The sequence below is a fragment of the Marmota monax genome, unplaced genomic scaffold (genome assembly GCF_021218885.2).
Source record: "Marmota monax isolate L192 unplaced genomic scaffold, Marmota_monax_Labrador192_F-V1.1 WCK01_AAM20220418_F8-fsc00040, whole genome shotgun sequence".
In the NCBI taxonomy this organism is placed as follows: domain Eukaryota; kingdom Metazoa; phylum Chordata; class Mammalia; order Rodentia; family Sciuridae; genus Marmota; species Marmota monax.
Window position 1 is genome coordinate 5,956,961 of NW_026692782.1, and position 17,427 is coordinate 5,974,387.

General features: G+C 37.9%; 1 protein-coding gene across 2 annotated transcripts; it reads right to left on the bottom strand.

Annotated features, from left to right (window-relative positions):
• Nucleotides 1-2,342: 2,342 nt before the first annotated feature.
• Msmo1 (methylsterol monooxygenase 1) lies at nucleotides 2,343-16,828 on the bottom strand. 2 transcript variants are annotated; one of them, XM_058580379.1, is made up of 7 exons: nucleotides 16,692-16,805; nucleotides 13,424-13,517; nucleotides 12,184-12,469; nucleotides 8,056-8,204; nucleotides 6,584-6,710; nucleotides 4,714-4,868; nucleotides 2,343-3,373 (listed from the first exon to the last, which is right to left on the bottom strand). In XM_058580379.1, the coding sequence occupies exons 3-7, from the start codon at nucleotides 12,436-12,438 to the stop codon at nucleotides 3,181-3,183; spliced, it is 879 nt and encodes a 292-aa protein (XP_058436362.1). In that variant the 5' UTR covers nucleotides 12,439-12,469; nucleotides 13,424-13,517; nucleotides 16,692-16,805; the 3' UTR covers nucleotides 2,343-3,180. The 2 variants fall into 2 exon arrangements, with proteins under 2 accessions (XP_058436362.1, XP_046303809.1); XM_046447853.2 differs by lacking the exon at nucleotides 13,424-13,517 and having other exon boundaries at nucleotides 16,692-16,828.
• Nucleotides 16,829-17,427: the final 599 nt, after the last annotated feature.

Below are 17,427 nucleotides of genomic sequence, written 5' to 3' on the forward strand. Positions count from 1 at the left end.
TGCATGCACAAGGCACTACGCCAGATGTGCAGAGGACAGAAGGGAGAGAACACGGAGTGAGAAATCCCAGCTTTGCCACTCGCTACTTTTGACCATGTTAATAACCCTCAGTGGCTGAGGGATAAGCCTGAGCAAAGGTACAGAAGGGTGAAAGTACAAAGTGTGCAAGAGACGGCTTTGGCTAAAGATAACAACACAAGGTGGTGCATGCCCAGGAGCAATAAAGGTGTCACTGAACTCTGAGTGAGGGAGTGGAATTTCAGTCATCTGAAGTAAAAATAAGACCTTTGTTAGAAAAGTAAAAAATAAATAAAAAGGCAGCAGTGGTGGAGTGAGCCTGTTGTCCTTCCTTAAAGTGAATTTAAAGTAACAGCTATCATTTATTACATCCCACACTCACAGGAAGGGTCCTTCTTATTCCCCAAACTCCCTAGGAAGTGTTATTCTCATTCCATAGATGAGGAAACAGGTTGGGGCTAGAGGGGAAAGGTTTTGAGAAGTGGACCTATTACCAGCAGCAGAGGAGTGAGGCCTGCTGTCAGCATATGCAGCTTTGTCCCCTGACATTATCCCTACGTGTAGGTATGAGTCTGCTGCAAGCACTGGCATGGTTATCGTATGCTCTTATTCTATTGTGGTCCCTTTCCTCTGTGAATGCAGTGAACCCACATGTGGCCCATGAGACAAATTGCTTATCTTCTTAAGTTAGAAGGCACAATTTCCTGTATCAGTTTGCAGCCTCTCACTCTTTTCAGAACTCAGCAGTGCTCTAAGTGTATACCTTAAAGACACAGGAAGGCCTCCTGGGGATTCTACCTAAGAAAGACAGCCTTTGTCAGTCACCTGCCAGAGAGCATTCATTAGACCAAGGGCACATCCTTCTTCTGAATATTAGCTGAAAATTCTCTTTTGGAAGAACGTATTAGAAACTAAATCTTCAGAGATGAGGAGGGGGTTCACTCTTTGTGAAGAACATAGGTACTATCTTACCCAGCTGTGGAGAGAGAGGATGTGAATATGGAATTTAAGTGCCCTAGGTTTCTCGGGTCTGTGATATAAGAGATTGTTAGCCCATATCCCAATGAGGGAGGAGGATCCCAAGTTCCAGGCCAGCTCCCAGTCATTTGGGAGTTGAGCTAACAGCCTATTATTAAATATCACAGGCCTCATCTTGTCCAAAGGTCTAAATAATTAGCTAGTATTTTAGTCTTCTACATATATATAAACATAGCCTACTACTTGTTTTTAATTATGTTAACTGTAAAATTTCAAACTGTTACTTGAAGTCTATTTTGCAGTAACATGCTTGGATCTGAGTCTTGGTGCTTCCTGGCTGGCTACTGCAAGGAACTGTCTTCCTTTTTTGAATACCACTCTCCTTAAAAAGTATCCTGATATTTTTACCCATCTCTGGAGTGACCATAGCCACAAATGCAGCTTCTAAAGTCAGAAAAGACAACCTATGACCTTGCCCTCTCAGCCAATTCTCTTACCTTTTAGAGAAAATGGCACCTAAGTGATTAAATGAGAACATGAATTAGAAGCCCATACAACAGTTCAGGGTATACAAAAAGGCTTGAGAAGCTCTAATTAGTATGAAGAATGGGCTGGGGGTGTAGCTCAGTGGTCGTGTGCATGCTTGGCCTGCACAAGGCTTTCTTTCAATCCCCAGCAATAACAAAAAGGTGAACTGGAAAGAACCAATTTGTTAAAGAGTGTTAAGCACCATTTCTAGCAGTAGAGGTCACTCTCTCCCCAAACGCTGAAAGGGAATCACCGTTTATTGCTAATTCAGATGTATGTGTTGCATTTATATTGGGGGTGAAAGGCAGATTTTAAAAATATTATAACAGCACCAATTTAAACACAGATCCAAAATTGATATTTGAGAATTAAGAGCTCACACATAGGTAGAGGGGCATGTACAAATTATATAACATGCCCTAAAAAATGACCATAGTTTAAAAACAGTAACTATAACCACCACCATATACTAAGAATTTCCAACTCTCCATTTGATACATGAGAATCTAGAATCTTGAGATTTTTATCAGTCCTAGAAAGTTTAGCTTCATTCATCCACCTGCATGAAAAACATGCATTTTCTAAGCATAATGGACTTCATTATCTGCTACTTTACTAGGTCAATGGAATTTCCCACAATAGAGAGATAATCCTGATAAACACACTTTGAAACTGTCAGGAAACAGTGAGGCACTTCAGAAAATAGAACTAAGTCCTTTTATTATGAAACAATAATTTAATGACTTCTGTACTTTTCCTTATAATAAAAGTTGACAGTTAATGTTCAAAACTGGAAACCAGATAATCAAACCAGATAATCAGACAAGAATCACATTTATTTCAATAGCTCAAAGTGCAAATACAGCAAGTCAGTTCACAAAATTTCAAAGATACATCCTTAATGAAAACTTGATAAACAAAAATGAAAGGTTAAATAACAGAAATAAAGCTCCTTAATATTTTTTTAAAATTTCAAGTTTTCAAAAAACTTTAGACCAAAATATTTCACTTATATCTGAAGTCAGAAATACTATTTATAGATGCTTATGCCGCATTGCAATAAATAATGACTCTTCAGAGAAGGATTCACCCCAGAATCGTCAGTTCCAAATGAGAGTAGAAGGTGTTGATGTTGGCCATTTCTGATTTGGCAGGATCCATCACTCACTGTTATCAGCTGATGTGGGTTTAATTCATGATATTTCAATTTTAGGCAAAAATCTATAATAAAGGTTTCAAGTTAAATATAAGGCCAGGACCATTATTAAAAATTTTCTAAAATGACAAATATCTAAAAGACCTAAAGACCCAAAGACCAATGTCAACTTCAGGCCTCTGGTATTACCAGGGAAAGGTGAGGGGTAGGGGAGTATATTTCTTCCATCACTGAAAACTTTTTTGTAAGGTTAACAACACGGCCTTTAAAACTTCCTCATGAAAATTATACTCAAATATATATTTATTTATTCCTACATATACAGAACTTGTATGTAAAAGTAGAAAAAGTTCCCACTAGGAAGATAATTAAAGGTTGTTAATGTTGTTGTATCATTTAGCAGCCAAGACACATGCTTATTTCTGCTCCCCAGAAGCAATGTTAGCTACCAGTTTCAATTCAGGAAAAAGTGAATCTTCAGGGATGTGTACAAGAGATATTTATTCAGTCTTTTTCCCCATCTTCTTCTTTTCATAATAGGCATGAAACTGAGAGTCTGTTCCAAAAATCCTATCCCACCACGTAAATGTTGAAGCATAATTTCCAACAAAGTTCATGTGGTGGAAATCGTGATGCCGAGAACCAGCGTAGAAAGGGATGAGGTTTAAAGGGTTCAGAGGAATATCATAACCACTGAAACAAAATGACAAAGATTGTTAAGGAAAAAGAAACACCTCGAAAAAACTGACATTTTCATCAAGTCATGTGCTCATTAACTAATTCAAGGAACATTCCACTTTGCCTACATCATTTAATTTGTGACATGTTTGCAAAGACTGAATGGAAAAAGGTGCATGTTTTAGAAACCACTTGAAGAAACTTAAAAACAAAAAAAGCAAAAAGCTTAAGGGATGGGGACATAGTTCAGTGGCAAACCACTTCCTAGCATGCATGAGGTCCTTGGAGTCTATCCTCAGCACCATTAAAAAAAAAAAAAAAAGAAAAACAACAATCTATGAAAATTCTATATTATACATCAGAGGATGAAAGAGAGGAGTTATAAAGCCCATACCACTATGCATTTTTAGGAAAAGTTACATGAAATTAACATCAAGTATCAAAGCACCTTCTTTGGATTTCTGAGTCAGTTGAAATTAAATGTGCCACAATTAATTAAAATACTAGTGTGCTGTTCTAAAGAACATAAATGATTGGACGAACATAAATGATTTCAAAAAGAGCCCCCTTTATATGATGGTCTTATAGCATCCTCCTTTATTTAACACCACATATCCAAAACGGGATATCTATAGTCATACTAGTCTGACTCACCCCAAACTCTCCCTCCCTTTAGGAGGCTGAAGAGCAGGAAGGAGACAGGAGTAAAAGAATAAAAAAAAGAATGACAGGGATATTGGTAATCATTTTTCTACTGGAAGATATTCTCTGCCTAGGTCTGGAAGCATTAATTTTGCCACTTGAGTCATTCAAAAACAATTCTCAGGATCTGATATTCTGCATTCCCTGTTTTAGTTCAAAGTCCCAAGTTAAAATGCAATGAGCATGATTTTAAAGTAATGAAAAATTAGGATATTAAGCATTTAAAATGACATTCAATATGAAAAATTTATCACGTCTTCCTCAGAAAGGAAGCATCCAAATATGTCTATGCTACAAGCAGGACTCTCATCTTGTGCTTTCATCAGTGCTGAGGAGCAGAGGCTAGAAACAGCTTTATTCAGTGAAAGGTAAAGGTTTCAGTATATTTATTCAAATCAGAGTTAGATTTAGGTTTAATATAGAAGGATATAGAAATTGATGGTCTTATTTACTTTGCCTAAATAATACACTACCACTATACTATAAAAACAATAACATTGGGATATAAAAACATCTCAATTACTTGAACTTTTATCTCGTGATTATGTTCTTAAAAAATCAACTTCTATTAGTCTACTTAGAAATAAAGATAATCTTATCACTGTGAAAATAAATATATTTAACATCTTCTGCCCAAAGAAACCACAACTCACCTATGGACATCAATGGTTTCTATCAAGCGAATGGTCACCCATGCCCAAAGAAGAATCACATGATCACACAAAAGCACGATTCCAATGAAAAATCCAGTTCCAAGAATTAAGGTTTCCAGAGGATGTGCATATTCAGCTTCCATTCCAAATGGAGCCTAAACAAATAGTGCACAAATTCATTAATACATTGTGATGGACAACTTCACGTGTCAACTTGGCTAGGCTATAATGCTCATTGTGTGGTCTAACACCACTTAGTTTTTGCTGTTATGATTTTGCTATGTGAAGGTATTATTTAGATGTGGTTAATACTGAAATCAACAGACTTTGAGTAAAGGATATTACTCTCTACAATGAAAGCAGGCTTCATCCAATCAGCTGAAAGCCTTAGGAGCTAAGGTTGGCTTCCTGGGCAAGAAGGAATTCTCAGGAGTGTAATACAAAAACCCTGTTTGGGTTTCCAGCTTCTTGCTCTGTGGAATTTGAACCCAAAATTGTAACATCAATTCTTACCTGAATTTCCAGCCTATAACCTTGCCCTGCCAAGATTTCAGACTTGCCAGGGACCAACAATCCCACAAGCCAATTCCTTAAAATAAATCTTTCTGCATGCATATGTATGTGTAATTGATTTCACTCCCTTACTAACACATTTATTCTATTTATTCATAGTTTTATAAAATTACATTGTTTCTATATGTAATAATGACATCTATCAACAAATATAAACAATGGTAGTTCTCAATAATAAGCTTCTTTTTGTTCCTACCAATCAAAAGGTGTAGGGATATAAAAATCTTTAAAACTGTCTTTAATGGTTTAAGATAATAGCATTAAACAACTGACTTTGAACTTTTTTTTTTTTTTTTTTTTTTGTAGTAGGGATTAAACCCTGTGGCACTCTACCATGGACAGGGTCTTGCTGAGTTGCTGAGACTGGTCTCGAACTTATGATCCTCCTATCTCAGTCTCTAAGTGGCTGGGATTACAAGTATGTGCCACCCTACCTGGACTCTAAGTTTTTATTTATGAATTTGTATTTATTCGGCCAAGAAAGGGATGCCTGATTTAGCACACCATGTACCCTCTTCACCCACTGTTTCATTTTTTAAGATTTCAGTTATCCTAGGTCAACCACTTTTCAAAAATATGAATTGTTTATTTCTGGAATTTTCCATTTCATAAGTTCTTAAAATTGTGCACCATTCTGAGTAGTGTGATGAAATAAATGTTGGTTCATTCCTTCTAAGACTTGAATTATCCCTTTGTCCAATATATCCCATACATTTTTCCATGTATGCATGACTTAAAGGTTAGTCACTTAGTAATTGCTTCAGTACTTAGTATAGTATCCCATCTATGGCATCCTCTGGGGCTCTTGGAATGCACCCTATGGATGAGGAGAGACCACTATAATCCAATTGTACAGTTATTGCAAAGCAGTTTGGATTTTTTTTAACTGTTTCTGTTAGAATCAGCTCTGTGATTAAAATTATGTGAAAACTAAGTCAATAATTGTTTTAGAAGTTTAAACATTAAAGATTTATTACCTGGGGGTCTCATTTAAATGACCCTACCATTACTACAGCCATTATCAAATTGCAAGGTATCTGTGTCAATATAGCATTCAGGGAATGAGATAAAAATCTGAACTTTTTCCTATAATGTTTTTCTGTAAGGTCTCAATTTACCATGAAATTAAGAAACTGAAGAAAATTTTTAAAATTGCTTGTATATGTGTGCTATGTTCTTAATAATGATGATGAAAGAAAAGGAACTAAAACATCAACAAGTTTTTGAAATGTTCAGGCAATAAAAGTAGACATTTTGTCTTTAATAGAAAAAAGCATTAAATATGATTCTAACATACCTGAAACTCATGATGAATTTTATGAATATATTTATATATTCTTTTATGGTGTAAAAGTCTATGCAGGAAATAGTGCCAAGTATCCTCAATGACTGCACAGCCAAAGCATCTTGCCAAAAGCATACACCTTTGGGATGAAAATATTGTAATATTATGAATATGAAACAACTCAAACAACCCAGACTTTTACTTGGAATCACTATTTGAGATATTATTAAAAACCAAATACCCAGCTACCTGTTTGACCTAATTGTATACATATTAATCAACAAATTCTCAAAACTGCTAGGTACAGCTATATGATATAACCTGAAGTAAAGTTCAAGACCACTAGTCAGGCTCAGAGGCACATGCCTATAATCCCAGTTACTCAAGGCTGAGACAGGAGGATTCCAAGTGCAAGGCCAGCACAGCAACTTAATAAGACCCTATGAAATTTAGAACCTGTTTCAAAATAAGAAATAATAAGAAATTAAAAAGGGTGGGAAATGTAGGAAAGCATCCCTAGTTGGGGTGCACTTGTAATCCCACAGGTGGGATTTGTGAGGGTGAGGCAGGAGGATTCTGAATTCAAGGCCAGCCTGAACAACATAACAAGAGCCTATTTCAAAATTAAAAAAAAAAATTAAATTCAGATTAATAATAGTAAAATCACCTTTCCAACCAAAAAACATAATTGAAATGAAATGGTAAAAAATAATTTATAATACACATGCACAATACTTAGGACTTCTTTTGTATGATGAATACCCATGAATGTAGAAAAAACATAGTCATCCCTCAGTATCTGCAGGAAAACTGGGTCTAGTACACTCCACAGATACCACAATCCACAGATGCTCAACCTACTTACATAAAATGATGCATATCCTCCATCATTTAATTCATCTCTAGATTACTTATGATACCTAATCTAAATAATTGCCATACTGTATTATTTAGTGAATGAGAAGTGTTCAGTAAAGGTAATATTTTTTTAAAAAATATTTTGCATCTGCAGCTTGTTGAATACATATTCTCCCATCTTCCATTGATTTTTATACTTACATGTATGTGCCATTTCTTAGGATAAGCATGTGTATCTGTACACAATTATGTAAAGGCTGCCACAGAAACTTGTAATGCCTGTAACTTACCTTTCAATAAAATATTACATTGAAATACAGAAAACCTAGGAATCCTTTAAGTTTCTGCAAGAGTTTATTTTTCTTTTTTTTTAATACCTGTATTTATTTATTTATTTATTTATTTTCATGTGGGGCTGAGGATTGAACCCAGTGCCTCACACATGCTTAGGCAAGTGCTCTACCACTAATCCACAAACCCAATAAGAAGATGCTCAATCGTTTACTTTCCTAATACTTATTTACTTCCAATATTTAGAAGAAACAAACAAAGATTAAATATTAAGCATAATTTAATTGGATAATAAGCCAGAATTGAGTACAAATATCAAATTTTTATGGACATACCATCTTGGCATTCTTTCCCAATCATAAGGAATATTGAAATATTCTGTAAAATAATAGGTTCCACAAATCAAAGGCAGTTGGATACAAAAGTGATTAAAAAGAAGTACTTTAAAGCATTTCCATTGGTTTTCCAATGTTTCTGGTTTATCCTAAAGAGAAAAATCACAATATTTAATATTAGTCTCTTTAATATTTTCAACAGACCTTAATTCTATCTTAGTTATGTGAATTTTATGTTATAGTAGCTAAGACTCTGGAATGACAACATCCTTTCTTCTAAGTTCTTGACAATTACTATCGCTACTTTAAACAGGTAAAAAATAATTGTTAATAGTTATACTGATCTGAAACAAACCAAAGGAGTACTGCAGAATGAATTAATTCTCCAGTCTGCTGCCAAGATATTATGCAGTTATTCTTGCCAGAAATTTCAAAGAAATAAGTTATGCTAGGATTACAGCTGGGTGACCCCAAGTGATGCAACTGTACACACAACATCAGAAGCTTTATTACTCAGGCAAACTGATGTGCCCAGCATCTGGCAGTATTCATCCCAAGATATAAATACATTTTGTTCACATACAATGGCAGAATTATATTCAACTTTGAGTTGGAAGAACTTCAGAGATGTTCCCTGAAGATGAAGTTCACAGCTTTAAGTAAAGATGAAAAGAGAGATCAATGTAATGAGATGTTCAGAAAAACTCATAAGGATCCAACTTGCTTAGCAAATCATTATCAAAAACACTAAATCTATTAATTTAAAGGGCTGCTTGAGAAAAAGTACTTTTGGTTTTATAAAAAGATGGTGATAACAAATATTAGTTATCAGTAGTATTGCTTTAAACATTCATACTTAAAAAAATCTGGGCTGGGGATATAGCTCAGTAGAATGCTTGTTTCATATCACAAGGGTTCAATCCCCAGCACCACAAAAAAAAAAAAAAAAGAAAGAAAAATTAAGAAATCTGCCAATAAAAATTTAACCACAATATCCTCACAATATCCAAAATATGGGTACTACTGCTCATCAGAGTCCCAAAAGAGGTCAACCATCTTGACCAGGACTACACAGTTATTAGCAACAGAAATCTAGGTTCTTGATCCAGTTGTTTTTGAAATTCTTAAGCTATCTTCCCAACAAAAGAGAAATCTTTATCTAAGATTTAATCCAGAGACCTGGGCTCTAATACCAGATTGCCACTAACCAATTAACTAACCTGGGATGCTCACTTCCTCAACAATAAATGTGGAGATTATACAAAATAATTTACAATTGTATTTCTACTCTGAGCTTTATTTGGTCCCATTGCTCTAAAACTTCAGTCTGTGATTGAGGACAAAATAAACTGAAGATTCGGGATTGGGGTGGCGAAGGTGCTTCTAATTTCCTAGATAGAAGCTGATGCGCAGGTAGCTATAAAAACTAAAAAGTTTAATCAATGATAGTAAATAAAACCATAATGCTTATACTGTTTAGTTTATATTAATTAGAAAGATCATTAACAATAAAAAAATTCAAGCCAACTGCAATATCAAAGATTACTATATTTTACTTTAAAATATTGCTTTTTCTATTTTTGTCAAGAAGATATCTCTTAACTGTACCCTAATAAGGAGGAATACCTTCTTTAGGGCCACAGATTTCAGAAGTTTTTAGCACATATATCTTTGAGAAAAATTTTTGGAGAATTATAACAATGTATGATTTTCTAAAAGAAAGAGATCCTACAAGGCCTACTTCACTTTTTCATTCCCATAATCTTTCTTTCTAACTAGCAAACACATGTGTTAACTGTTAAGTTGTCTACTCCTTTGGAAAGCAGAAAGTATTTAGTACTACTTCATTACCAATTAGCAGCTTCTGTTGGGGGGGGGGGCAATTTTAAAAAGAAAAATGCTTTTTCTCTGTGTTAAATAATATAATTTAAAAATATTCTATCTTAGAATTTATATAGCACTGGGAAATCTTCTTGTAACTTCAATGCTAATCAGAATATTTGCTTTCAAAATGCAAAATCTGCCAGGTGTGGTGATTCCCAGCTACTCAGGAAGCTATGGCAAGAGAATCACAAGTTTAAGGTCAGCCTTAGCAATTTAGTAAGACCTTTTCTCAAAAAATAAATAACAAGGGATAGTGATGTAGCTCAACGGTACAGCACCTCTGGGTTCAATACCCCGTACCAAATAAATAAATAAATAAATAAATAAATAAATAAATAAATAAAAAGAAGCCTACACTGACTTTTTGGGATATATTTTGTTGTTGTAAACAACCCTCTACTGTGATAAAACCCCTAACACGTGGTTTTATATTGCGAAAACTTGTGCTGATTTGACATTACTCTTTTAGTACTAGGTAAAAAGGAGGATGTGCTAAGCAATGCTTGTAGCCAGACTAGTCAGTCTTTTAATCTGTTTATAAAGAACTAGTTGTACCTAACTTGATCACTACTTGCTCCTTCTTCTCCACATATCATTTTAATGCTATTCACATACCCAGGACTGAAAAAGTTTTGTTTCTCTGTTAAGATTACTTCCTCTGATCAATGAGTCAACTGCAGAGGCCAACAACGAAAGAATAGGATGCTTCTACCTGCCCAGCCATACAGTGAATCAGCCCTATAAATAAATCCATGGATGACCTGCCAGCAGCCAGAATCACCCCCAGATTCATCAGACCTTAAGACAAATAAAGTAAATTCCACCTTTCATAGAAGGCATCTTTATTAAAAGTACCTTGGAACTTATGTGACCTTCAATGAGGCTGATAGAACATTCTCCTTTGGGCCATATCCCTTTTAATTCCCTTCATCTTTTCCTGACTCCCCTGCATTATCCCAAGAGAGAAAAAGTGGCTCACTAGGAGATGTGATGAAGTCAACAGACTGATGACACAAAATGCACACACTCAGCAAATGCAAATTGCTCTCCACGGATGAACACCCTCATGTGTCTACTTCATACCAAGAGTATGTGCCCTCGGGTTTTAGTTAGATGTGACTTTTTAGGGCAACGAACAGTGGCATCAAAAACTATCATTGCACCAGGCACGGTGGCATACGCCTTGAATCCTAGCAACTTGGGAGGCTGAGGCAGGAGGATGAGTTCAAAGCCAGCCTCAGCAAAAGTGAGGTGCTGAGCAACTCAGTGAGACCCTGTCTCTAAATAAAATACAAAATAGGGCTGGGGATGTGGCTCAGTAGTTGAGTGCCCCTGAGTTCAATCCCTGGCACCTCCCCACAAAACAACAACAACAAAAAACTATCATTGCTTTACCAAGTACCGATAAATCCTTTCTCTCTCTACGCTTGTGCAAATTCTTTACAGCCTATGCATTAGTACAGCTTATTCTATTCATTTTGCCTAGAATTGAAAAGAGGCACTGTGTATGTCTCACCACCTAGCCATCTACACAGTGTGCTTTCTAGAGACACTGAGCACCCTGAAGCAAACACTATACCCTGGGATCACCCCCTTACCTGAGATGATTTAAATATTTAGGGAGTGAAACAAAACTTCCAATAGCCCTGATCAAGGTTTTTGCACATAAATATATACTTAAGATTGGTTGGGACATCAGAGTTTGGGGTGAACTGTGAGGTAATACTATCAAATGCCTATACCTTTTCTTTTCTAGTGTGTGTGTTCTACACAAACTAAGTACACACTCTACCACTGAGCTACACTCCTAGCTGTCCAGCCAGTTTAAACATGAAACATTAGAAGCCCAAATTAGACAAATATCCCATCTACTTAAAGCCCAATTTAATAAGCAATTCCCGAAATATTATCAATAATGATCTAAGGCAGTGATAGCCAATATAGAGTATCAACTAACAATGTGACTACTGAATACTTTAAATTGAGATGGGTTAAAATAAGTGCAAAGTACATGCTGAATTTCAAAACTCATGAAATAGCAACATATTCGTTAAGCATATTTTTATTTTGATTGCTTGGTGAGATGATAATTTAGATTTATTGGATTAAAAATTCTAATTACATATGTGGCTTCAGTATATTTCTACTGGATAGTACTGATTCAGAGTTTTTCAAAACAAAACTATATTCACATTAATAATATTCACCAATACTAATTATAATACTTTAGTCCATCATACTTACCTTTTGAATTTTGTACTTTCTCATGTAAGGTATAAATTGAAACAAAAATCCAGGTAAGCAGAACAAGAAATAAAGGGCTTCATGAACTATAAGGGATCCCCATGTTGCAATCTGGAACTTTGTATAATTATTCAACATGTAGTTCCAAGCATTTTTAAATGGTTCTTGTAGAGGATTCTCAGGTAAAAGTGAATCTACATACTCCACAGCCAGTGATGCTGAACTAAAGATGCCGACACTTTCATTTGTTGCCATTTTTCAAATCTCAGCAGGTAGCCTTACAATTCTGTAACAAGTGAACAAATAAGCTGAATAATGAAATTCTAAAAAACAGTTTTCAAAACATACTTTCTGATAGTTATACAAAGGATAATTATTAAACAAATACCAATTTCTCAGGTTCTAAACACGTGATTTAAAAAAAAAAAAAAAAATCAACTGAGTTGTGCATGGTGGCACTCCTGTGCCAGTAATCCTAGCTACTTGGGAGGCTGAGGTGGTAGGGTCATAGGTTCGAGGCCAGGATGGGCAACTTAGCAGGACTCTGTCTCAGAATAAGATGTGGGGAGGGGGTTAGCATGAGCACACACCTGGCAAATATAACTACCTAAAAATTAAATTCTTCTGACTGGAGAATAAAGGTACTCATAACCAAAGTCAGAGATCAAATGACAAACTCAGAAAACTATTTCCAATATATGCTACAGGGTTACAAAGTATACTTGGGTATTTTATCTAAGCACTCTCATGCTTGTGCACAGAAATACACACAAATTTTAAAAATGTACACAAAGACACAAAGGGAACAATTTGGAGTGGTAATCTACTAAGAGAGATTATATAAAGAGAGAATGTCTCTCTTTCTAGGGGGTGGAGTGTTATGGAAGAGAAGAGGAAAATCTCACTTTCCATTTTGTACCTTCTGTACAATTTACATCTTTAAAACTGTCATGTTGTATTATATATGACAAATATTAGTTTCATAGGTTAACAACGAAAAAGAATCAGCAAGATATGGTGACACACACCTGTAATCCCAAACTAATCCCAGCTACTCTGGAGGATAAAGCCAGGAGGTGGCTGGAGCAGTACCAAGGTCCCTAGGTTTAATCCCCAGAACCACACACATATTATGACAAACCTTATTAAGAATGTCACCTTCTGAAAATGTTCACTGATGTACCTAATTTATGACAGTCCACTAAAAAAATAAATATTTCGTCAGTGCAGTGACACACACCTGAAATCCCAAGGACTTAGGAGGCTGAGGCAGGTGGATCCCAAGTTTCAGGCCAACCTTAGCAATAGCAAGACTCTCGCAACTCAGTGAGAACCTGCCTCAAAACAAAAAAATTGACAAACAAGCTGGGATTGTAGCTAAGTGGTAAAGCACTCCTGTGTTTGATCTCTAGTCCAATAATAATAATCATTTTAAAACCATGGAAAAGTTCTTAATAGTTCTTTAAATGTTTTGAACTCTGACCTCTCATTCCATTTCACATGGGAGATAAGAGAAAGCATAGCTAACTTCTTCTAGGTCTCTGAATTCACTTTCCATCCTATTCTCATCGCTTGAACTTCCTCTTCCCTGAGCCTATTCCCTCAATCAAGTCTTCCTTTCTGGAGAAAAGCTTTCTTAACCTCTATCACCTCTCCCAGGCCACTGCTGCATTTCTCTTTTTGGACTCATAGCCTCTTGAGCTGGGCTTCAAGCTTGAACTGTTCCCCACACTGGCACTGGACTCCTGGCACTCAGCCATCCTCCCACACCAAGAATGTCTCCACTGTCCTCTGAAGTTGCATAATAAGACAATCATTCCCATCTTCATTTTTCTTGAGGTCACTGCCAAACTCCCCAATGCAGTGTGACCTTGAGCAAGTTAGGTAACCTCTCTTGAGCCCAAGTTTTATCATCTACAAAAATAAATAATAGCTCTTTCAGCAAGTCCAAGAAATAATACATGTAAAGTACTTTGCATAGGACCAGGCACATAGCAGCTACAAGAAGCTAATAATTAATGAGCACTTTCTATGTTCCAGGATCTGTGTTCTAAGAGTGCTACACGCTTTATACATTTTAACTTTAATCCTTACTACACCTTCATGAAGTAGGTACTTTTGCCATCTTCACTTTGTAAATGAAAAACTGAGATTTAGAAATCTTAAAGAACTTATACAAATGTTAAGTGGAGGAAACCCTGATTCATTATGCTATACTGTTATTTTAAATAAGAAATAACAATAAATAAAATGGACATCCTTCCTATAGTTTACTACAGGCTCCTGAACCAAGTATTCTATGTGAGCTGTCTTCATTTTCTCATTTCCCATTTACTTCCTACCAAACTGCAATCTTTCTCTTTTTTCCTTTTTACAGCACTAGGGATCAATCCCAGGGCCTCATGCATGTCAGGCAAGTGTCCTACCATTCAGCTACATTAAAAAAATTCTTAATTTTATTTAGAGACAGGGTCTCACTAAGTTGCCCGGTCTGGCCCCAAACTAGGGGATCCTCTTGCCTTAGCCTCCTGAGTAGCTGGGATTACAGGTGTGTGCCACCTTGCCCAGGTAGTTTCTATACTCAACACTACACTGAATTTATTCTAGTGAAAATCTTTAGGCTCTCCTAGCTGCCTATCCAATAAGCATTCTTTGCTGTTTATTGTACTTAACCAAACTGGAAGATTTGATATTAATTCTTTAATTTTCTCTCAGTTCTTGGGATTCACAGGTATTCACCCTATAAATATTCAGTTTGTGCTTACTAAGTGCAGTCACTGTGCTGTAGCTGCCTTCACCCAACTTCCCAAAACACAAAATCTAGTCAGGAATGCAAAGAAGTAACCACATCATGATAACATTAAGTGATAAGAATAATACAGGAGAGAATGTACAGAGTGCTCTGAAGACACAGAAGAGCAAGTAAGTTTCTAGAGAAAGGTGCTATCTCAACTGAGACATGGAACATGAGAAAGAAGTGACCAGATTATAACAGTAAGGTGGGGTGGGGAATCAAGGAGATGTTTTGAGTAGAAGGAACAGCAGATCAAAAGACCCCTCAGGATGAGTGTTTTCCAATTTCCCATGTGTGTGGCATAGCTTCTGAGGAAGAAGTGAAGCTGGAAAAGTTTCCAAGTGATGCCAACGATGCAAGCTTACCATGGGCAAACCATTTCCTGTTTAAAAAAGATACACTGATTGCTGCCATCTCTATTTCTAACCCTCTCCCCAAAACTCTAGGTTCTGATTACCCAAAAGACCACCAGCCATCTCCACCTAAGACAGTTCAGAGGCACCATCACACTCAACATACAAAAGTTCAGCAACTGCTTCCCCACCCCTCCCAAATGTTCTACTTCCTTAAATGCCTAACTGGGTGAATCACACCTTCACCTACTAAATCATCTCAAAGGAGCTTCTAAATCTCTCCCACCTGAGCTGCCCCCACTAATGTCCTCCAGCTCTCACCAATGTTGAGACACTTGGTTCAATTAACGTTCAGGAGTTTACCCGCCATAAACAAGGGAGGGAAACAGATACTTTGCCGTCAACTGGACAAAGGCAAAAAACAGGAATTAAAGAGGAGAAAGGAAAAAAGCTTTTACAAGAATGATTTTTCTGTTTTCTCACCCTTGGGCCGCCTGCTTGACTGAAAGCTGCTCTGGAGCAGGCTGATTAGATTCTCAGGAAAAAAGAAGAAGAAACTTAGTTACTGTTGATTCTCTGAGAAACCTTCAAGTTTAGCTGTCTGCCAATGTCTGTCCTGTGGCACTTTACCTTAATGAAACCCAGGTTGCACCAACGCCCTCATATTTTGGAGATGCTCGGTCTCGGCCTCTTTAGATAGATACTGGCATTCAACACTAGGGTTAAAACACTCAAGGTTCAAGGGGCAGCTTCCCCACAGATAAAGACTAAGGCCTTTTGAGAAGCACAAGAGGCCCAGTCAGACCTCTCCGCTCTTCATCTCTCCCATTCTCACGATCCTACACTTCATATAACTTCTGAGCACTACAGGTTTTTGAGCTTCTTCCTTCCATACCCAAGGAAACAGCATTCGGTAGGGTCCTCCTAACGAACTCCTGTTCATCCGTCGGTAACCTCTCAGCCGCCCTTCCAGTCGCACTAGCCGCACGGCAGACACAACACATCCTATTTCCCCTGTAGTGCTTCTCAGTTTCAAGACTCTTACAACTCCGTGCTTCAACTACCTTCTAATGTGCCCGGTCAAGAAACATGCTCCGCCCAGTTCCAGCCCTCGGGAATGTTTTCACCTGTTCCTTTCCAATCAAGCGGCATCTACCCGCTTTCCCTGGCACCTGAGAATCCGTCACAGCGATTCCATACACTCTGCTCCTAACCCCACATCCTGCGGGCACCGGTGACCGGTCCCGCCCAGCGCGCGAATCCACAACCTGACCCCGCTCCTCTCCATCTCGCGGATCACCGGGTCTGAGCCGGCCCGCTCCCCGTTCCTCGCGCACGAGCCGCTCTCCCGGCCCCCGTACCTGGACGTTCGCGAAGACACCGCGGGCCACCGTCGCCCGCACTCGGCCAGGTGCCGCGGCCTCTGAACCTAACTCTCCTAGCTCGGGGGTGGAGCCTAGAGGGTGAGCCTGGATCCTCCTGTCGTTATTGGCCTGCAAGAGCTCTAGCCCCGCCTTCTCCGCACGATGATTGGTCAGTGCCGTTGCCGGCAGCGTGTGACTCGAGCCAACGAATCCCTGGCGGTTCCAGCCATTGGCTCCGCGGATGGAGTGAGGATAGTGAGATCCGGACGTCCAGCCAGTGGCCGGGGCCGCAGCGCGCCTGGAGGCGGGGAAGCGCAGAAGCGCCTGACAGCGTGAGGGGGCGGGGTCGAACTCCGCCCCGCTCGCCGCCTGGCGTTGCCTTGGCAACTGCGGTCCAGCCAAGTCCCTATCCTGCGCTAGCGCTGCCCGGAACAGAGTACCAGGCCACAGTCCCGTGAAGGTTATATCATCAAAACCCAGGAAGATAATGGTACAAATGAGTTTTTTGGATGTTTTTCTTTACAGACGGTGTAGCCTTCCTTGGTCACCAGCAACAACAGCTTTCTGTTCTGAGTACATTAACATGCATCCTTTCTTAAAATGCCACGATAACTTAGTGACATAACACTACTGTGCCATTTTAGTGATCACAAAATAAGGATCAGAGGTTAGATAATGTAAGTCACAGCTAGTGACTGGATTTTATTTTTCCACCTTGTTTCCCAGCCCCAGG